Below are 22,691 nucleotides of genomic sequence, written 5' to 3' on the forward strand. Positions count from 1 at the left end.
CGGGACCACCATAAAGAAATCGTTGCAGATGGTGCCCTTTGTACTGCCACTTATGACTAACACTGTTTTGCTTGTGTGCTAGCATGTGGGTTTATGGCTACTTCTTGGCTTGCAAAGCGAAATCAGCAGCATTTTCTGTAAGATAAATCTGTAAGATAATGAAGTGGAACTTTTTTACTGGTTTTATTTGTTGTGTCCGTGTGATGCAGGTATTAAACCATTACCACTAGGAAAGAGGGGTCCCATTTCAGTTACTGTGGTTTTGTGGTTGATGAAACAGTTTTTGGTTGTGACGCCAGTGCTGGGAAGTTTTGAAAACCTCCCTGGTATAGCTATCGCAATAAAGATTAAAATTTGGCTACTACAGGCACATCTTGTGTGAAAGACCTGGCCACCTGCGGAGTCGCTGCATGTCCTGTATGACCTAGTGTGGTGGCACGGCCAGATGTAATGGTGGTCTGAACAAAGAGGTGCAATTATAGGACACCATTTTCTTTCTATGCACCTTGAATTTTGAAAATTTATGGCACACCATAACTTTTAGTGCAATGGTGCTTACATTGCCACTCGTGCTGAGGGGATGAATCTGCTGCATTACATGTGCTGCTTCTGTGCACTGGGGCTCTGTGCTCACTCTTTCTTGGACGCTTCATGCACAGATACTTCATATGATGCACTGTGTCACGGGCCTGTGCAGGTCATAAATTAGCATTAACAGATGTTTTAAATTTGGGAGATGCTTTATAAGCAGCTTATTTTAGCTTACAGTGTAACTGGCATGTATTGGGTGCTTTGTAGTATTCCGAGATAGAATGTGACATGGAATATGGGAGGCTAGTTCTGTAGCATATTATTTGTAATTAATGTGCATTTGTTGCATGACAGTAGTCTGTATTAAACAGATGTTAGTGTTCTGGTATCAGCATAACGCTTCATGTGTCATGTGCTTACAATGTGCAATATACCAACATATTTATAGAAGTGTATGCTCAGAATGCTCATGACCTTAGGCAGTGAATTTTAGTAAAATGACCTACCTCTTTACATCATTATATCAGTGTAGGTTCGGCTGACCAATTCTAAATGTCTTTTTTACCACTATTTAAATTGCAGATAACTTTCGTCTGAGTGAAGTTGGTTGATTGTATTTTTTTCTTCTACAGATTTCTGGCATTGTAATCATAGTCTGTGGCGGCTACAGCTTGCACCTTTTCAAGAAGACAGGGCCAGTCATTGGTGATGACTATGTCTCTGCACCTGTCATCCTCATTGTGGTCGGCTCCATAGTGTTCCTCGTTGCATTCCTGGGATGCTGTGGTGCCATGCAGGAGAGCTACTGCATGCTCATGCTGGTATGTACGTGCTTCCCACAGTCACTGCCGTATTTCTTTTTTACTGGGCTCCCTTAGGTTCATGTAGTGGAAGAGCATTCACTACATAACATATTCGAGATTGCAGTGTAAAAGCTGATGATGTACGCAGTTTAGGCTTTCAGAGCACATAAGTATACTCGGAAGGTACATTCACTTGGTGCTAACTTTTGACATTTTATTGTTTGTAAGAGCCATAGTTGAAATTATCATATCGGAATTCTAGTTTTGCTTGTTTGCTTGTTAAACTTGCTGTGCTAACAGAAATTGTGCTTCTTTCATTGTGGTAGATATACATTGAATGGCGAAACTTGTGTCCAGCGTCGCGCTTTTTGGCCTTTTGTCGTTAAATGTGTGCAATGCTGTGTTTCTTGTTTTGAACATAGTGCATTTATGGGCAGACTCAAGTGCGAAATGGCTTTACCAACTAATTAAGCTAAGTTCACTGTAGCATTTAGTGATGCCTTTGTAAGAAAAATGCTCACATCATTATCGGAAAAATAGTTTTTGCTCATGTTGAGTTTTGACTACAGTTGACTTAATTGATTTGGCCTAGTTGCTGCGTGCTTAATTGGCTTGAATTATCCAGCATTTAAACAAAGGAGTGCAGTCAAAATTTGCAGCAAATTCAACCCGATTGGAGTGTCATTAAGGGCTTCTTCCTTCCCTGAAAATACTCGTAATAGTGGTCTCTAGTAGTGCTTAGAAGGCTGCACTGAATAAGCAGTCTTGTGTACTGATCTGCACTGTAAAGCCTGGCTGGCATTGTCTTTGTGCACTAAGAACTCTTCTGCTGATAAACATGCTGTCTACGTCAACATCAGCAGCAGAGAGTTGCATTGCATTGTTGCTAAAATCAGCATTGTGAAAGGTGAGGTTTGCATCTGAAGAGTGCTGAAGTGGACTTATTGGTGCACTGTTCGCAAATGAAGATGGAGGGCGGAAAGGCTAGTTTCACTATAAATTCAGCGTAATCTAGTAAAGGTCAAGAAGTGAAGTACAGATGTCCTTGCCGCATGCCTTTTCATAGGCAAACTGCAGTGATGTTAAGTGGTCTTTTGTTGGCAAATCTGAGGCTAAACCACGCCGCCATCTACTTGCAGTCGGTGATCATGGACACCTGAATGCATTTGACGTTGTCAGTGTCATGAGTTTGAATCAAGTGGTGGGGAAAGATGTTCACCATTTAACTCTAATTTTCTCAGCACTACATGCTGTTGGGCTAGTTTGTTTGACATTACTTGCATAACAGCATAAAGAGAGAAGATGATGAGGATGATGCATGGCAGCTGTGCTATAATAATAATAATAATTCATATCATGCATACTTTATTCACATCATGCATACATGATGCTGGAGGCCTGCGGAAAAAGTTCTCACAATGGCAGCCTGACAAGGCCACAGGCCCCCACACTGGTAACATCACACAGTGGTCAGCAAAATGTATAACTAAACGCAGAAATTCGCACTAGTTATTTTGAGCACAGAGAGGGGAAAAAACATAAAACGGCGGCATTCAGCGTTTCAGAAAACCAGAGATGTCTGGTCTTTGTCTTCCTCGTCCAAGTATTCTCAGCTATAAACTTCTCTTGCTGCTGGTCGAATGCAGTAGGACTACAAAGAGCTGAACAGTCGAATTTTATGAAACAAAAATTCGATAGGAGTTGTCCTCAGTGTCCCTTTAACGTGTGGCACCCTACAGTCGGGTACAACTCCAGAGTGAAGTGGAAATTCTTCTCAAAGGAGGCCCTCCAGACAACGGTATCGGCAGATTCTCGGGATATCATTCTTAATCCCCTTGCACCTGATAGCGTGGCTATGGTTCAATTCGATCCATGGTTCAATTCGATCCATGATTCAATTCTATCCATGGTTCAATTTTATCCATGGTTCAATTCAATCAGCAGCAGTGTTGTGACATTCGGTCTAGCCATTGGCTGGAGGACCTTCTATGAGCGGCTGGCGCTGCTTTGTTCTTGAGTCGTATGACTTATAGCACCCACATATGCACACTCCACGCTTGACATGCTGGCGTGGACATTTGGGTTCTAGAGTTCAAAATGATCAGAAAGTGATGATTCGAGTGAGGCTTAAGCTTCATGAAGTTTTTCACGTTTCTCCATGATTATCTCTTTTACATGTAGGCACGTGGCCCTATTTCCTTTGTGTAACAGTCTCTCTGTTTGTCTGTGAATAACCAAATATTTGAGCAGACATTTAGGCAGTGTATTAAAGAAAGCTTCTTGTGGTACAAATGTTTCTTTGAGGGCTGTGGTATCAAAAAAAAAAAAAAAAAAACGGGGAAATTGTGTTCATTAGTAAGCTGGCTAACTAAAGGAGCTTCATAACTTATAGTTGGCGCCTTGTTGAAATTGGTAATCAGTAGCTTTGAGTGTGAAGCCAAAGCTGGGTGGCGACAGAGCTGCAAGTAGGCACATTTTCAGTTGCTTCTGGGTGTGGTAATGTATTTTCTGGTGGTTGCATTTTGATTTCACAAGACTCCTTTGATTAGAAAGTTACACTTGTTGGCAGCATGCTAGGGAAACAGGTGAATTCAGTGCTTAAAGCACATCACCTCACTAGCTTTACTACATCCCTTGGGTGAAGCAGAATAAGTATGAGTTCAGAAATTTTAATTTGTTTTTTACCAGGGATATTGAACCTTGCTGTGTTTTTTCTTTTTGAAACATGTCCATGCTGAGGCACTTTCTTCCCCATAGATATTTCTGAGAAATACCGCTAGGGGTATTGTACCTTTGTTCATCTAAAAGTAGCATCCTCTTGGAAGGCACCTGTTGTCACAGGAGGGCCCTACTTGTTTTCCCTGCTTGATGGTTTATTCTTTCTTCAGTTTTCAGTATTCTTGTTCCTGATCCTGGTGGCTGAAATTGCAGCTGGTGCTCTGGGCTTTGTATACAAGGGCAAGGTAAGAATTAAGAATGAAGTATGCAATCTTTGGTTTTGCTTTATTCCGCTGTGTTTGTGCATTGCAGTTTTCCTATCGTAAGCCTTTGTCTTTAAGCAGAGGTCTGCTAGATCATTGACATTATAATCATTTAAAATTTTTTGTCCAGTCTCTGAAGCATAGTCGCCAAACAGCATAATGCCTGTTTGAAGATGTGATATTATGGGGCAAGAAGCTCTTGCATGGAGCAGCCTATTGTAGTAAGAATATTTAGCAGTTAATACCTCATGTAGTAATGCTTTGTGTTTTTTTTACATGGTATGTGCCATCTAGCCTGATAGAGCAGTTGATTTAATTTCATTTGGTTTGAAGGTTTTTGAATGATGAATGACTACAGCTGACATCAGTCTGTGGATACCTTCTTGAAAGGGCCCTGCTGCTTAGATGGAGCATAGTTTTTTTTTTTTTTGCATAGTGCGGGACATGATTTCCAACACCTAGTGAGATTGTTGAAATAGTATCATTTTATACTGTCGTCTGCTCCGAAGTGCTTGTTATGGACTGATGGTGTCAAAATTTAGTGGCGTTTTTTGGTAGTGGATACAGTGTGTCAAGCGTAATTGGGCGTTGCTTTGGTGATTGGTTGGATGTCCAGGTGGGACTTCATTCCTTTACACTTCACAGGTGACTCCAAAACATAATACCTCTGAGTATTAGACTTTCATTCTGTATGCAAACAAAGTGAAAATAAACGTTAGGGCTGAATGAAAGGTAATAAAAATAATGCTGAGGGGGCTGTTTTCCACTTTACCTCAATTCTCGGAGGCACATGCTGCTATTTCTGATAGTCAGGGATGCAGATACTGAGGAGACAGTGCAAGAAACGCACACAAAAAAAATTCAAGTTGGAAAAAAAGAACAAAGGGTAAATTCAGCCGCTCTTGGATGTGAGTGTTCCTATTCAAGCTGAAGATTCTTAGAATACAGCGGGGGAATAAAAAGCTGGAGATTGGCACTATGGCTAAAAATGTTTGCAAAGAAATTAAGCAAGAAAAAGAAATGGTTGGCAGAAGAAAAAAAACTTTACAACCCTACAAGCATTTAAATGCTATAAGCACATATGAAGGTGTGATGTTTAGGGTAAATCCGTAAGGTGGAGTAGGTTTGTAACAAGGGAGTAATTACTCATTAGCATCCACCCAAGCGTAGCCGTACGGCTACAAAATAAAGTTATGCTAGCTCCCACAGAAACTTTGTAGTTGAAGAAATATTCGTCCTGGTCTGGGATTTGAGCCCAAGACCACCGCCTGTCCGGGGAAGTCGCTCTACCAACTATGCTAACCAGTATGGCTAATAGACCAGATGGTATGGCAAGAGCAGATTGATCAACTCGAAGTGGAAACGGTGTTGGTTCAGTGTTTAGAGGAGTCTTCCAAGGTGGAGTAGATTTGTAATAAGTAACTACTCATTAGCATCCACTCAAGGGCAGCTGCAAATGAAAGCTATACAGCTTTCACAGAAACGTTGTAGCTGAAGAAAAATTTGTCCAGGATGAATTTTTCCTCAACTACGACGTTTCTGTGAAAGCTGTATAGCTTTCTTTTTTATTTTCTTAATTATGCATGCAGTGTCGAAAAAATGTAAGAATTGTTTGCACCCATAGCCAGAAGGCTAGCGCTGGGTCCAGTACAGTCTGTGGTGCAAGAGTAAGCATACACAAAACAAGAATGGCTCATACAGGCTCTCTAGTGGTCAGACAAGAATATCTTAGAAGTGAGTGCAAGGTTAATTTAATTTTTTGAATTACTAGGAATTCTGTTCCAGATTTGGGCACTGTTAAATGCTTAGTCTTTGACCATAAGGGTTATGGCACAGTGGGAAGTTAAAACTGTGGTGGGTTGCAGCTCTCTTGGTTCTGGTGGGAAGCGTGGAAAGGTCTAAGAGAAGTGAGTTATTAGATGCTACAGTGCTATGTACTATTTCTGTACATTCTGTATACAGAGTTCAAAGGTAGACCAAAGCACTCGTTAGCCTTCCACAACAAGTAACAGGCATAAGCAAGTTTTGAACATACAGTGTGTTTTTATTTTTGAATACATGTCTGTTGTAGAGATAATGCCCAGGTAGTAAAGCACGACACCGTTCCAGTCTCTCATCATCTAAATGTACATTTAACTGGTTATAATTTAGTTTCTGCTAGAATGAAATGCAATGTATATATCTCTGATCTGCCATCTGATGTACCGGATGTCTTGGTTAGCGGGGTTGGTAGAGCAAGCACCCAGACAGGAGGTAGTCCCGGGTTCAAGCCCCAGACCTGGACTAATTTCTATTCAACTACAAAGTTTCTGTGAAAGCTGTACGAAGGCTTGTACAGCTTTCCTTTGTAACCGTTTGGCTCGCTTCGGTGGATGCTAATGAGTAATTGCTCCCATATTAGGAGCAGGTGTGAAGTAGCCCCACTGTGTTCGTACCTGCAGTGTCTGTGGCATTTGGAGGAACAGTTCATGCTGTCAGGGATGCCTGTGGCATGGGTTGCACACTGCCTTTGCAAGACATGCAGGCTTCCCCTGCAAATGTGCAAAGTGCTATAGTAGCACTCGGTTTTGTCACTGCAGGAGTGACTTGCGATTTTGTCTGACCTTTTAATCTGCTTGTATTTTGAACTTTTAAAGTGGAATATTTTTTTGTTTGCATGTCCTGTGTGTTTGCATGTGCAGAAGTGCAAAGCTTTTAGTACTAGGCTGTGGTATGTGTCAGGAATTATTTGAACCCAAATAACTGACAAAGAAAAATACATTGCACTGCCTCTTTAAGAACATTCTCATTACTTTATTTCAGTAAAAGGCAACGGATCCTAGTTGTAGCATATAGTTCTGCTCACCATTTTAGTGTCCTTCTGTGTGCTTTCTAAAGCAGCGTTTGCATGAATTTGACAGTTTTGCATTGCATTTCCTGGCATATCTTGTTAACTCTTTCCCTACCGCGCCCATTGAGCATCGTTAGCCCGCTAACGATGATTTCATGCCCCGATTTCAGAACCTTCTGCATTGCTAATGACAACGCTGCAGATGAAGCTTGTAGGCAATGAACCAAAGTTTTGTTTCCGATGTAGCTTTCTTTAGTTTCGCGAGGGGGCACTTTCTAACGCGCTGCGAAGAAATGAAGACGCGGAACTGCGCTCATTGCCCGCCTTGTTGCCCGCAGATGACGCCTTTGCCACTCGACTTCGGAGCCTTCCGCGTTGCTTACAGGCACGATGCGCATCTGGCTTGTAGCCGAAGAACTGAAGTTTTGTTTCCGTTATAGTTTTTTTTTTTGCCCCTACAAAACGGCATTTTTTGAACACGCTCCGAAGATGCGGTACCATCAAAGTCGTTTGGCAGCCTCCACATGCGCGCTACACGCTCTAAAACATAGCAAATCTCAGGACTCCGTTTCGTCTGCGAGTGATTTAATCAGTGTCCTGTGCAACAACGAGCCTGAAGATGTTGCAAGATGCTGACAATGATTCAGTTTTCACATCGGTGATGATGGAAACCAGCCTGAAACGCAGGCGGCCGCAGTCCGATGCACAACTTTAGGGTTTCCAGTTATTGTTTTGTAGCATGAATGCTATTCAAGACAGAAATGATTTTTTTGTTGCAGATAGTGGCCAATAGAGTAACAAACATTTTGCATATTTCAGAAATTTTTTTACATTTTTTTCTTTTTAAATACAAGCTTGTGTTTGAAAGTTCTGTACAATTTTTTCCTAAAATCTCGTTTTTAGCAAATAATTTTTTTGTTGCAACATGCAATTTGTTTAAACTTATATGAATAGAAAGCACCTTTATTCAGCTCTATTTCTGGGTATTGCAATAAATATTGAATGCAATAGTTTTTACAGAAAAAAAATGTACTGAAACCTTCAGATAATGGCCATTTTCCCCATGGTATGGAAAGAGTTCAGCCATTGCATCGTTCACATGTACCACATCAAGTCTTACGGGATGGCGGTGCCACACGCAGTGCATGTTGCTAAGGGGTCAGCCATTGCCGTCTTATGCGCCTTCTCTTATCCGGCAGCTGGGGTACTGTGACCAGTGCAGTTGGCACAGGCAGGTGTGCCTCACCATTATCAAACTGGCTACGTGTGACCTGCTTAAGGCCGATTCACACGACTGTCCGTTCGCCCGCGGCCCGTGCACTACGTGTTCATGCGTCAGCACATTGAGAGGCGCCCTGGATGGATGGATGGCTGGCGGCCGACAGCGCGCCTCTCAAAGTGCTGACGCATGAACACGTAGTGTGCGGGCCGCGGGCGAACGGACCGTCGTGTGAATCGGCCTTTACAGGTTCTATGGAAGTCGACGTGCGCTTTTCTGTCTAACCACCCTGTCTGATAGTTTAGCGTAACACGCTTTCCTTGTTATCTCTGTTTACGTGAGTGTGATATGCCAGAAAGTTGACGTGATGCCCTGTTGTCGCATTCATGTTAATGTGTCTTAAGAAAGCAGTGTCTGTAGGAATATAGCAGAGGTGAAATAGCAGCACAGATTAGAATGTCTCTATGTACAACTGTGCATTGTTCCTTACTATGGAACTACAATGGAGCTGGTGAACTGATCAGTGAACAAGTTTTAATATTTTAGTTGAGTTCAGTTTATTTATTTATTTATTTATTTATTTCGTGTACCCTCAGGGCCAGAGGCATTTAGAGGGGAGTGGTTACAAAAATTTCAGAAAAAAAATGTACAGTGCAGCAAACTAATTAGTAATACAAAAATGATTGCTCCTAGTTATACATTATTAGCTATTGGGTTCTTGGTGTGCTGGTTAATAGTATATAATACACAAAATACAGCGCAGCAATACAGTGAAAAACAAACAAACAAAACGCTCGTACAAAAAACAACTAGAATATAGAATTAAAAAAAAAAATGATGCTCCTACTTATACAAAGTTTTCTAATGCTGTTTTGAAGCGTTGGTTGTCAGTAATGGTAGCGGTAGATGCAGGAAGGTGATTCCACTCAGCAGCTGTGCGCGGAAGAAATGACTGATACATGGCATTGGTTTTGCAAAATGGAATTCCGACTTTGTTATTGTGATCTAGCCTTGATGAAATGTATTGGGGAGGGGAGATCAGTTCGTGGCGAAGTGAAGGATGATAAAATATCTTGTGAAAAAGTGAGAGTCTAAGGGCTTTACGGCGAGATGCTAAAGATGGCAGGCTGAGATTTAATTTCATTGCAGAGATGCTGGCAGTTCGGTTATAATTACATACAATAAAACGAGCAGAATTATTCTGGACCATTTCTAATGAGTGAATTAGGTTTTGTTGAAAGGGATCCCACACTGCTGCAGCATACTCTAGCTTTGAGCGGACCAGTGTCTTATATAGAAGTAGTTTTAGGGAAGAAGGTGCCTTAGAGAAATTACGTTTTAGATATCCCAGCATGCGATTAGCATTATTAATTACGTAAGAAGTGTGAATGGACCAAGTGAGGTTGCTAGTAATATGGATACCAAGATATTTGTAAGAAGAAACAGGATCTAGAGGGACATTATTAAGGTGATAGGAAGGTAGCTGGCCGGAAGTTCTTGACACACGCAGAAATTTACATTTTTTGATGTTTAATTCCATTGACCATGATTGGCACCAAATACAGATAGCGTTAAGGTCTGCTTGAAGAGAAGATATGTCATCGTCGCAAATTATTTCCCTGTAGATGACGCAATCATCTGCGAATAAATGAATGTTAGAGGAAACACAAGAGGGTAGATCATTAATGTAAATTAAAAAAAGTAGAGGACCAAGTACCGACCCTTGAGGTACGCCGGACTGTACTTTACTTGGCTGCGAGGTTGAGTCATTAGCAGAAACCAATTGCGAAGGGTTAAAAAGAAAGCATTCGATCCAAGCAAGCAGTTTGGGATCAATGTTAAGTTGATGTAACTTAAACATTAGAAGGTTATGGCATACTTTATCAAATGCTTTCGAGAAATCTAAAAATATACAGTCGGCAAGTGAACAGCGGTCAAGGATGACGTCTAGCTGATGCGTGAATGATACTAGTTGTGTTTCATATGAATAAGTCTTGCGGAAGCCATGTTGCGATGGTGAGAAAAATGAATTAGATTCGAGAAAGCTAGCTAGATTTGAGGCAAGGACATGTTCTAGGATTTTACATGGGATGCAAGTGAGCGAGATAGGCCGGTAGTTAAAAGGACAATGCTTGTCACCTGATTTATGGAGTGGGATCACCTTCCCTACCTTCCATTCAGCCGGCAAAGAACTTTTTTCGAGCGACTGCTGTAATATCTTTGTTAGAAAAAGGGAAGAATAACAGCTCGTGTTTTTCAGAAATTTCGTGTTGATTAAATCGTGCCCAGGACCGGAAGATGGTTTTAGAGATGAAATTATTGATTCGACGCCTTCTGCTTCAATGGTTATGGGAAACATTGCTGTGGCTGTGGCTAAAGTTGTGGCTAAAGTGAAAGAAAAAGAATTTTCAGCTGTGGGACTTGAAAGCCTAGAGTCAGTACAAGTTTTGTTGAAAGTATAGGCACCATCCGCATCAGTACGTTATATCGCTTTTGTGGTGTTCCAGACTGAATACGATCAGTTGCTTGCGTTTTTTATTAGTGCCAACATTAAAATTGTTACCATGTTAGTTTAGCATGTGATGCTTTTAACTAAATTATGATGTGAACGAAGCACTGTCTTTGGATTTATTGTACAACTAAGCATTAATTTGCAGTAAGCCCAATAGGGATTCCATGTTTTGTGATCAAGGCCTTCAGCCTGCGTACTTCATAGAATTATCTGTTAACACCAGGTTACTTATTAGTTCAAAGCCTTTTCTCCCAGTTAGAATCATTGGGACTATTCTCTTTGAACAGCTGTGCACACCAAATGAATTTGTACATGCTGGTCAGTAGAGCAATTGTAACATCATAATGCTCATGCAGTAAAGTGACTAATTCTTCATTTCAGGTCAACAATATCGCCAAAAAGAGGTTCATAGATACTCTGCAAGACTACAAGAGAGAAAGCGAAGGCAAGGTGAAGCCTGTTCAGGAGGCTTGGGATTTCATCCAGGAACAGGTCAGTGTTCTGAACACTGCTTTAACCTGTAAACTACCATATTTACTCGCATAATGATCGCACCCCGAGCTTTCCGCTGCGATTTCTTGTGTGCCAAGTCTTGCCAACGATGATTGTACTTGCCATCTGTCTCACAGATGGCACATGCAGATGACCGTCTTGCTCTGTCAGCATATCAGCGGCAGCCGCGTGTTGGTTGACCTGCAGTCACACGGGCAGTCTAAATGCAGTTATGCTTAACCACAGATGCCAAACTGAACTGCGGTTATCTTGAATCATGGTTCGTCGTTGTCACAAGGCTTGCCACCGTTCTTGGTTGCGGTGCAACGAACGAAGTGACGCGGTGATCCGGAGCGAAGCAACATTTTCAAATATCTTACAGCACAGTTTGTGCAGTGTCAAGAGAGCTATGCGACGGCTCTGTCCGTTTGCAGCACTGCCTCCACAGCCGAATACTCTAATACATCACTGCACCGCCCGTACCAGGGAAACATCTCTAAGGCGGATCCCTGGCGCCAGCATCAGAAAACCGTGCTAAACTTTCTTGTTCTCATAAATAATAAGCCCTGGGATATGGGAATGTCAAAAATGGATCCTCCTTGAGGATTGCTGACCGGTACCGAGTTTCTGGTAAAAGTAATAACTGCGATGCAAGCTAGTTTTATGTTCACAGCCGCATAGCAGCTGCTGCCGTTGCAGCGCGACTGATCCAATCTGCTTGCACGCCAGCTCCGCTGCTAATTAAATCGCTCATATATCTTTCTTTTAATATGGAACAATTAGGTTGTCAGTAAGGCAGCGCCATAAGAGGCAGGCCATTTAGTATAGCGTTGGTCAATTCATAAGTGCCATCCGCAGGTGACTTCGGTAGGAAACAAGTTAGGCCTAGTGACGACTAGGGCACCAGAGCACCGCCATCCGCCGCGCTCGCGGGTGGCACCATCGTGGTAAGCGCGCAGAATCCAGTGCTGCGAGCGTTGCGAACGTGTCACCTAATTTAATGTCTGTGGCAGGGACCGGACATTTTTCGGCGTAACGGCGGTAAAATGCATAGCTGGAACGCCGCTTGATGTTGCTGTTATACGCTGTTGCTGCGCCTTTGGACGAGACCAAAGGCTGCATAAAAGTCATACACACTGCCTATATTGATGCGTTGCTCTTGGAACATGATTTAGTGCGAAGAAAGTACGTTCTTGAAGCGGGCCAGCTCATGCGCTTTTCGCACTCTACCTTCTCGGTTAACGATGTAAACTGAGGTCGCCAAGCTCGGTTCGCGATAACCGCGTTTAGCGGTGTAACCGCGGGTAGCACGCCTGTGTGACAAGGGTAGTCTAGCCTGCAACTTGTTTGCGTTTTTGGTGCTCAAAAATTTTTTGTCGAAAATTTACTCCACGTAATGATCGCACCTCTAAATTTGCATCAATTAAAAAAAAGAAGTGTGATCAATATGCGAGTAAATATGGTAATCTCCACTTGACTGTGGTTATACCTTTTTGTGAGTTAATGTACAAGGAGCAGGTGCATGCTTCACACATTTAAGCTTGTGGTGCATTGCTTTCATGCAGCATACCTGTCGCACTTCGCTTGCTAGCCAATAAGTTAATGGATTTTAGTTTCATCTGCACCCATGTTATTAAACCTTCCTTAGTGGAGTGCTCCAGAATAATTTTGACCACCTGAGTTGAGGCTCTTTGTATGCCACTTCTAGCTGTCACTGTTTGCGATGCAAAGACATTTACATCACTGGCAACTATTGATGCCATTTGTTGTTAAGCTGCGCTTGATATTTATGGATGTGTGGACTGCTATGGTAGTTCAGAGGACGAAGCCAGCTCTGCTTCCTCTTGTTGCTAGTTCTCCCTAGGCTAGTTGAATGCTACAGAGGTATAGGAAGCTTGACTCCAGCCTTTTTAATAGTTGTGGATAATCTCTGGCAGTCAGCTTTGTTTGTGTAAAATGCTGTTTGACAGTTGCTGAACAGCCAGTGTGAAATAATCAAGAATGGCTTCATTTGCTCAATTTGTAGCTGAAATGCTGTGGTGTGAACGGGCCTGGCGACTGGCAGACGTACGCTCAAATACCGCCTCCTCCAAGCTGCTGTTCCAGTCCTGGCGATAACTGTCCGACTTTTAATAAGGTATGCTCATTACATTTTTATGAAACATTTCTTTTTTAAGGATTTTGGATTGCATCTGGCCAGTACCATCATGTGGCTAGTATTCTTGTGCACTTTCATTTTTGCATTCACTGAGCATTTGTTGCATTCTGTACTTTGCCTTGAAAATAGAGTATTTCAGCTGTGAATACACATCCTTCTTTATACCAGGTGTTTCAGGGAAGGTGATCACTAACTTTTAAAAATAGGATTTTTGAGTTAGGGAAGATTTTTGCACCATAGTAATACCAGAGTTGGCAGACGTCAAAAAGCAGGCAAATCATGTTAAGGGGGGACACTACCCTAAAGGGTGAACTTTGAACCGCCTGCTCATTTCGTTGAAACTTTCAAATATCACTGCTGGGACCGCCTCTGCCAAATTTTATTATTCAGCTGGGGGCTTGTCTTGAACACTGTAGTGCTTAAAATAAAATGGGATGATTTGCAATCATGTGGATATTTTTCTCATCCCCTGTTTCTTCAGTCAACTGTCAGCTTAGAAAAACTATCATTTCAATATTACTTGATAATATTGGTATTGTAGCAGGTTTTCTGGAGCGAAATTTTATGAGGAACACAACTGTGCGCTCAGTTTGTCTATTTTTTTCCCTTTCTTTACACTAAAAAAATGAGTTTAAAAAAATTGATGCAAAATGAAAATCCATTGTCATTCTTTATGTGCTATCATTCTTTCAAAATATAGGAGAACTAAGCAAAATAATTCCACAGTTGTGTGCTCTGGACATTTCCAATGCCACATAACACAGAAAATTGGCAAAATTACACTTATATTTCAAACAATAGTTTTCCTAAGCAAGCATAGTCATCCTCGGCACAAAGGTTGCATAACATGCTTCATACTTATTCTAGAATAATTAAATTTGGCAGAGGTGGTCCCAGCAGTAATTTAAACTAGCCCCCACAAGTTTCAATGATATCGAGCAAGTGGTTCAAAAGTTAATTGTTTAGGGTAGTGTCCCCCCTTAACTGGTAAATTCATTAACTAAATTCTTATAGTTGACTTTTGAACTATTACCGATAGGCACCTGATTGGAAGTACGGATTTGTGGCCGACTGGTAAAAATAGCCATATCAGTTTCTAGAATTTCAAAAACATGATCACCTTCGCTACTGTGGCTCGACACAATTTTGCTATTTTGACTAGTTATGTGCACTGGAGGGGATTACTTTGCTTGCACGCTTTTCGAAAGGGCATGTATTTTGGCATGATGTAGTCAAATTTTGTCGAGCCACAGCAGCAAGGGTAGTCGCGCTTCCGAAATTCTAAAAATTGATGTGGCTGTTACTAATGGCCGGCACAGATATCTAATTGTAATCAGATGCCTATCGGTAATAGTTACAAAAGTTAACTAGTCAAGTGATTAACTAAATTCTAATAGCTGACATGATTAGCTTGTTTTTTGATGTCCGCCAGCATTGGTATTACTGTGCCACAAAAAGGTTTTTGTTCCATCATAAACCCTGTTTTCAAAATTAGTGATCACTTTCCCTGAAACACCTGGTATATTGCGTGTACGTACCATCAGTGCAATGCCATGCAGCACATTCAAAATTGGGTGGAAACTGAATACGGTTACAAAGAATGGTCATGTTGAGGGAAGGGTGTGTTAAATTCAAGCACATGAATGAGAAAACATTTGAACTTTCCTTTGTACGGCAAGCAAGTAAGTAGCTAAGGTTATGGACTGCTTAAAGGTAGAGGTCACTTTTAAAACTCCATGTTTTAAAATTTTTTTTATGTTTGGTTATCAAAGTACCCATGCATTTCTGAGTAAACTTCAACAAAAATTGATTCTAATTAACACTACTTCAAAAAGACAGCCAAAGTTGTAATCCCCTTCGCATCTTCTGAAACCGCAACTAATGTTTTTCAGCAGAATAATTACCTAGTTTTTGCAGCATTAGTTGTTTTTTCTTTATTTTTCAGTTTAGACTAACAATGATTGTATCTGGCTGTCTGTGTCTGCTCTTTTTGGATTCAATAACTTCCTTGTACGAGAGATTTGAATGAATTGTGTAGACCTATTTCTTGTATATGTAGCTGTGCAATGTGCCACAATAAGAAATTTTTTAGGTCATTGCACAGCTCATGCCTTTATATATATAAGTGCAAAAGCAATTTGCCTTGTGATGACCTGAATTGAAGTTTCGACTGTTGGAGTCAGATGTGTATTTAGCGCATTTTTAAAATATTGAAAAATATTTATTTTTTCATTTACTTTAACACTTTGATTGGGATAAAACAATGTGGTTTTTAAGATGGACCACTGATATGCTGTTTGTACTGGCTATTAAAAAAATTTTCACCACAAAGCCACGTCATACCTTAAGTGAAGAGGAATCCTGAAACAAGTTAGTTTGGATGAACATTCTGGCTCTGTGGCTGTTGTATTAGGTTCTAGTGTTAATGAATAATGTGGTCATTAGCTCTTCTCACAACGTTGGAGAACAGACATTCTAGTGACACTTAAAAAAATAACTGCCAAGCACTTAAGTTCCCATTCAGCTTCGAAACTTTTGGCTCTTTCCTATCCTTGCTGGGTATGTAATGTTGTGATTCAAGGCTACTCGTTCACATTCTTTTCTGTAAGTGTTATTTTTTCGTCTCTGACTGAAGCTGAAAGTGTGCTTTTTAACTTGGGTACTGTAGCCAAATATGGTAACATTTATGACACTCACATTTTAAGAAATAAACTCCACTTTTCTATGACTCCTGCTTGACAATGATATGTTCTGTAAATTTAAAAATGTGTGACACAATAAACAGTGCTTGTTGATTGGTCTGACTAATGGATGTACTAGTCACTTGGCTTGTGGAGAGCGAAATTATCTACTTTCATGTGGTCCTGCCTTTGGTATGTTCCTGTGCATATGTACATTGTATGCGAAATTGCAGATCTTATAGCTGTACCTGACTGCCATGTCATCCAGGGTTGTCATGATTTTGCAAGATAATGATTTAAAGGACTGTAGACACCTAATTTCATTCACTGTTTTCTTCATTAAAGTGGTGCGTTAGACATTACAATGGTATTTGACTACGACCGCTAAATAATTTATAACTGAATTTCTTCTCTCATGCTGTTCTGGTTTCCTCGACCGAACGATGTCTGTGACGTCTAGTTGAACTTTAGGTCACATGAGGCGCCAAAAAACTGCAGTATAAACACTGATATGTAATTTTAACTCACTACAGCACTTAAACCAGCTTGCCTCGAGAGCCAGAATTACAATTATATTGCGATTTTTTTGTGCCTCACATGACCTGAAGTTCAACTACACGTCACGGCCGTTCAAAATTCATTTATAAGTTATTCAGCGATTGTAGGTGAATACCATGGGATACTGTATATATATATATACCAATGTCTAATGCATCGCTTGAAAGAAGGAAACAGTAGCAAAAATTTGTATAGTCCTTCAAAGGTATCATGACACCATTTTTCAGACTTTGTTTTGTTTGGTATACATCTCAGAGTAACTGGTCACAATGAGCTCATTTGGTGCAGTGAGTAATTTGTAATTGAATTTTTAAGTTGTTCTGAACCATGTGGCAGTCGGGCAACTCTGGCGCACTCAATTCGTGACGACATAAGCCGAGGGTCATGTGCTTGCTCATGACTGAACCACTGAACTGCGTGTTTGGGGGAGCAGGAGGGAAATTAAGGAGCCCATACCTCATGCCAGCAGGACAAAGGCCTGTGTCCTTCCCTTTTCTGTCTAGCTTTTGCCCAGTCGCGGCTACCTCACCACAATGTGCCATGGCTGGACTCAAGTAGGCGTGTGCTCTGCTCTGCACTGACCGTGCATGAGCAGTTTTGCAGCAGACGACGGCGCTGTTGGATTGTGACATCACATAGGCTACCGCATTATGGCCGTTGCTGCCAGGGGAAGGGGCTTAGAGCCAATTACTTCAAATTGCAATTTCTAGCTCAGATGTGTGCATAGAGCCCTACTTCTCTTTTATATGTGCCTAATAACGTCGTGGCTAGTAGCCGCAACGTAAAAGCACGACTTGTTGGTAGACCTTGTCATGACCCCTTTAAGCAGTGTTTGTTCATGGTTAAAGGTGCACTGAAGAGGATTCTGAACATGTCTTTTTGCCGCGGCAACTCGATCCACACGTGCCTAGCATTCTTAGAAACAGTGACTTATTGCCCTGTGTGGCCTATTTCCCCAATTAAAACGAATTAACGTCCGGCTCCCGCCTTTTTTTTTTAATTCTGCCTCGTACGGTGGGTGGAGTCGACCAACGCGTGGAGCGCCTTTCACCCAGTCCCGTGGAGGCATTGCTTTCGCTTTATTTTGTTTTTTTAGGTTTCCATGAATAAATAGTTTCATTCGCAGATAATATAGCCGCAAAATAAGCCCGAAGAAATAAAAATACGCGCGGACTATTTGCTACTACGGACTACTACGTATTACTCCGCCGATGGCAGAGCGGCAAGCCGCCACGGGATTGGGTGAAAGGCGCTCCACGCGTTGGTCAACTCCGCCCACCGTACGAGGCAGAATTAAAAAAAAAAAGGCGGGAGCCGGACGTTAATTCGAATTAATTGGGGAAATCGGCCCCACAGGGCAGTAAATCGCAGTTTCTAAGAAAGCTCGGAACGTACAGATCGAGTTCCCGCGGCAAAAGGACAAGTTCAGATTCCTCTTCAGTGCACCTTTAAGGACAGGCTACTTCAATAAACTGTTCGGTCGGCGCTCGTCCTGTCTACCTTGTTTTCTTGTCATGCGTTGCACTATGAAGCAGTCTGTCTATAAGTTTCAGCTGCCATTTTTAGTGTAACATCTCAGTCATTAACATGCATATTGTTTCTCTTAGGGATGCTTTGACAAAGTGAAGGAAGACATCTCACAGTATGCAGTCTATGTTGGCATTGCAGGCATCGGTATTGGGCTGATCGAGGTGAGTTGTTCAGCAACATTTTATTGCCTGTTTTTAAATGTACAGGGAGTGGGAATTTTTGTAAGACAGATCAGGGCACTATAACTAAATACTTCCTGCGAAGCACTATTTGGGAGCACGTCATGTTTGGTTTTATATATATAGTCTCCACCCAATATTTTTTTTTAGTGTGCTTTTCAGGGATTCTCAAACAGGCGTGGATAGGTAGCCATGGTGAAGCACAGCGTCCATAGCATGCTGTCGTGATCAGTGTGGCTGATGCTATTATGCTGCATATCGAGAGGAGACCACAGGCTCTGAGGAAAGGCTGTGCACTTTGTGCGGCACTGGTATCCTCTGCTTCCACCAGTGATGTCAGGGGTGTTCCCGTGACACGAGAGCCAGGGCTCTCTGCACTGGGCATGTGAAACTCTGTAGGAGCTTGAGATGTGAGTGGAAATTGAGTACGTGCAGCTGGCAAAACTGACAGCTAGGAATGTGGACTTGCTGTAGTAACGAGGGACACTGATTCTGTGACACAGTCTAGCATCTCCCCGAGAGCCTGTGGAGGCTAGGTGTGGTAGGGGAGGGAATGTGCAACAGAGGAGGCATGCTAGCATGCATGGAGCACAGATCAGTTGCTTGGCATGTCTGCAACTTGGGTATTGCTTCACCTTTAAAAAAGTTTGTCTGGAAATGCCTCTTGAACAGCACTTTGGGAATGGCAGTTCATAACCTTTTAAACTAAATTGGCAACCTCCTGCCATATATGTTGGATGGTTTATAGCGATAGCTGTGGGACCTCTATTGAAGACCTGCTCTTCTATACCATTGCCATATCTGTGCCAGCTCAAGAGGATCAATTTAATACTTCTCATGAAGCAATGGAAGTAGAGCACGCATGCTGCAGGGTTGTTTACTCCTTTGTGTTCCACCTTAATACTTACCTAGCTCTCCTTGGTCACCTTGATATCTCTTTACATTCAGTCTGGGTCTGCTTCACATTCGTGCCATTTTCTTGGCTGTAAGAATGTAATAGCAATACGCAAAACCTGCAGAGTGCTTTTGCCAGGCTACACTCCCTTCAGCGTGTAGCTCCAAATCTCTGCACTGTTGTCGTCTCCACTCTTTATTTTATCTCTTGTGTTCACCGATGGCCTGCCCTTGCGACGAGATTTGTACTGTACACTGTGTTGCCATGGTAGTGGCTGGTGACTGCAATTTTATCTCCAGGTTTCAGCTGTGCACTTCGGCACTTCTTTCGGTTCCCAGTTGTTGATCTTGTTCACTGCTTTGTAGAGTAACCCTTATGGGACGCTGTGCTTTTGTGCTCAGACATCCAATACGCCTGCCCATCCAGGTTATGCCATACAGCTGTCAGTGCAATATGTAGGTGTCTTTGAGGGGGGGTAATATGCTGTAGTCCTTTTAACTGTTTTAGTGCTGTCTTATGTTGAATGTGTAGTTAGTAATATTTATTGTGATCACTCGGTGGCCCCTTCAGTGGCAGTAATAAAAAAAAGAGCCAGATTTGAAGACTGTGCTGTGTGTGTTATGGTGTGTTTCATTCTGGAACATTGGCATTTCTCCTGAATGGATGCAAAAATGATATACTGTGGTCATCAATGCCTTCACGACGATTATTTTGCCTCCTTTGACAGTAGGTGACACGGCTTTTCGTAGTCTTTCTTTTTGTGCTTTTGTACCACCTTTAACCCTTTATTGTCCGTATTATGAAGGATTCGACGAAAAGAGTCATTACCTTTAAAGTTTTGCTAGGTAATGTATCCACATTCAAAAGCGAATATCAGAATTTTATTACCACTTCTAAAAGTGTGAGAAGTTGGTATGTTGCCAATTAGCTACTTAATATTTGGTCAGTTTTGTGCAGCTGATCACTTTTGTGCGACTTGAAATGAAAGGTCCAGAGACAGTAAATAATTTTTTTTTATCCAACAGATGTCTCCTTGTTTTTTCTGCAGCAGTTGTCAGAAAATGAGCAGAGAATTTTGGGTGCTGGCTGGTTGCTACGCATTTGTGCCCCCTTTTTCTTCACATAGCTTGTTCACAGTAACACCAAACATTTTGACCGGAAAACACTGGCTGCTGAGAACACGTTGACATCAAACTTTTTAAACAAGCTCTGTGTAATAATGAGTGCAGGGCATGCAAATGGTATGTCTTGAATTCGCAACACTGGGCACTAATTAAAGGGATAAGCATCCGTGCAACCCACAGGTGTACCTCTCTTCGGTGGGCCAGGAGGATCATGGGCTCCTGGGACCCTCCTTGCACACGCCTATTGTGTGGACATAAGAAAAGTCATAGTAACGCCTGTTCAGAGGCTAGTGCAGTCTACTTGGGGTGTATGAAGGCAGCTGTGGTTTTTCAGGCAAGAGCTAGGGGCAAATCGCATGGTATGGTGTTGCTTGCCTTTTTTTTTTTTTGCAGTCTTCATCTGTCTTCTAATAGCGCCATCTTGATGTAAAAGACTTCCATAACATTGCTATCAACCTACCATAGCTCTAGCCATGCACTGGTGCAGACGCATGTGTGCATTTTTTTGTTTTGAGCAATACTGAGCTTAACTGCAGGGTGAAAAAAAGAAATTCGCTGCTTTTGCAAAGTACATGCACTCAGCCAGATTTGTTTGCAAATCGGCTAAATTTTTAATTTCAATTCAAGGTAAGTATTACATAGCTGTCATTTGAATTTTACTGACATATGACTAGTTGTGATGCTATGTGGATTGTTGGTGGCAATGTTAATGATCGTGTGAGTGAATGATCTAGGGATGAAAGAGTGGATATGTTGCAAAATTGGTCTGTTGCAGAGGTGTACTCATTTCTGAAGCTTGCAGAAAGGCCAGTACTACTTCACAAGCTGTAGAAGAGAACAGGTTTACTGGTCACAAGCTTAACCATACCATCTGTATGCCCACTCATGAACACAGTATGGTCTCAAAGTTAGAGGATAAGTCAGTGCTTGTGGGTCTTGGTACTGTGCCCTGTTTATTTCTGGTTTCAGTTGTAATTAGCTTGTACCTGTGATTTTGTGTGTAGACCAATTGTACTAAAAATGCTGTAGCCATCTTAGAGCTATAAAATGCGTGGCGAAGCTTTCTCTGGACAAAATCTAGAATATTTTCTTGCTCTGTTTTTCAGATTATTGGGATTATCTTCTCCTGTTGCCTTGCTAACCAAGTGAAGTAATGGCCTCATGCCTCGGAGACGTGCAGGGCTGTTGGTCTGCTCATTTGATTTGTGGCTGCTGCTATAAGTCGCACGCCTGTGTGTTGTGGTCTTGATCATATACCGGACACGTTCATGCTGTAATTTTGACGGAAAAACTTCTGTCCCTTTGTCAACCAAAGCTCATCCCTACCTTGTATACAATGTCGATGTGCCTTAATATTGTTGAACAAGGAATATTTTAATGTTGCTGAGCTTCGACCTTCACAGTTGTGCCTCTTCTAGAGAGACATATCGTGAGGGCCAAATGCGCACAATAAGATCAACCCTGTTTTCATTGCATTTGCACAGTTTGAGACAAATTGCCATGTCTCTTGTTGCAGTGTACCTCAAGAGTTGTGTTGTTTGTAAATAGCTGTCATGAATGTTTCTGATTATTATGGTGGAGACACGAATATATAAATATATATGTTTCAATACTGATGCTGTGCGACAAGTTCTGTGCAGTGACAAGAGCATTCTCCGAAGGGCTATTTTTTTTAATCAACATAAAGACCTATTCAGGCCTGTATTTTCGGCAGCGAGATTTACCAGTTCTGTGGGCTGCTAATTTACACATCAAATTAACTTGTTTTAGACTGATTGCTACAGTATTTACAAATGCATATTGTTCATTGTAATTATTCAATAAAAATCTGTGCTTGTGGAGTGAACTGCATGTCTTGCCTATTGTACTTATGCACACAGATTACCTTTTAGCTTTGCAGCAACCTCTAGGTACTTATGTAGGAGCTAAAATACTTGAGCAGCTTACCAATCAAGAAGTGACAGTGGAGATGCGGAGCAACAGGCTAAGTGGGCGAGGCGGTTATGTGTATTAAGTTAGATATAATTGCTAAAGGCGAGAGAACACACTGATGCTTTATTGCTACACTGGTTGTCTGGTGCACAAAGTTTTGAAAGCCTCCAACACCATCAAAGACGTGAGCCATGCATTATAGTATTGACTGCACATGAGATGGCTCTGGCAGGCCAAGATGCACAACTTGAAAAATCTGCACTTTC

The 22,691-nt window shown here is 41.7% G+C and overlaps 1 protein-coding gene across 1 annotated transcript in view; it reads left to right on the top strand.

The window, feature by feature from the left end:
* LOC149350228 (leukocyte surface antigen CD53-like) overlaps window positions 1-22,339 on the top strand; it is a 28,563-nt gene extending 6,224 nt beyond the window's left edge. The window contains exons 2-7 of the mRNA XM_089579211.1: window positions 1,164-1,352; window positions 4,223-4,297; window positions 11,258-11,368; window positions 13,395-13,505; window positions 18,373-18,456; window positions 21,600-22,339. Of these exons, the coding sequence (XP_089435337.1) occupies window positions 1,164-1,352; window positions 4,223-4,297; window positions 11,258-11,368; window positions 13,395-13,505; window positions 18,373-18,456; window positions 21,600-21,647 (618 nt within the window). The 3' untranslated portion in view covers window positions 21,648-22,339. The remainder of the gene's footprint in view (window positions 1-1,163; window positions 1,353-4,222; window positions 4,298-11,257; window positions 11,369-13,394; window positions 13,506-18,372; window positions 18,457-21,599) is intronic.
* The last annotated feature ends 352 nt before the right edge of the window (window positions 22,340-22,691 follow it).

This window comes from Amblyomma mixtum, chromosome 3 (genome assembly GCF_055824585.1).
Source record: "Amblyomma mixtum isolate Tamu chromosome 3, ASM5582458v1, whole genome shotgun sequence".
NCBI classification, from domain to species: Eukaryota; Metazoa; Arthropoda; class Arachnida; order Ixodida; family Ixodidae; genus Amblyomma; species Amblyomma mixtum.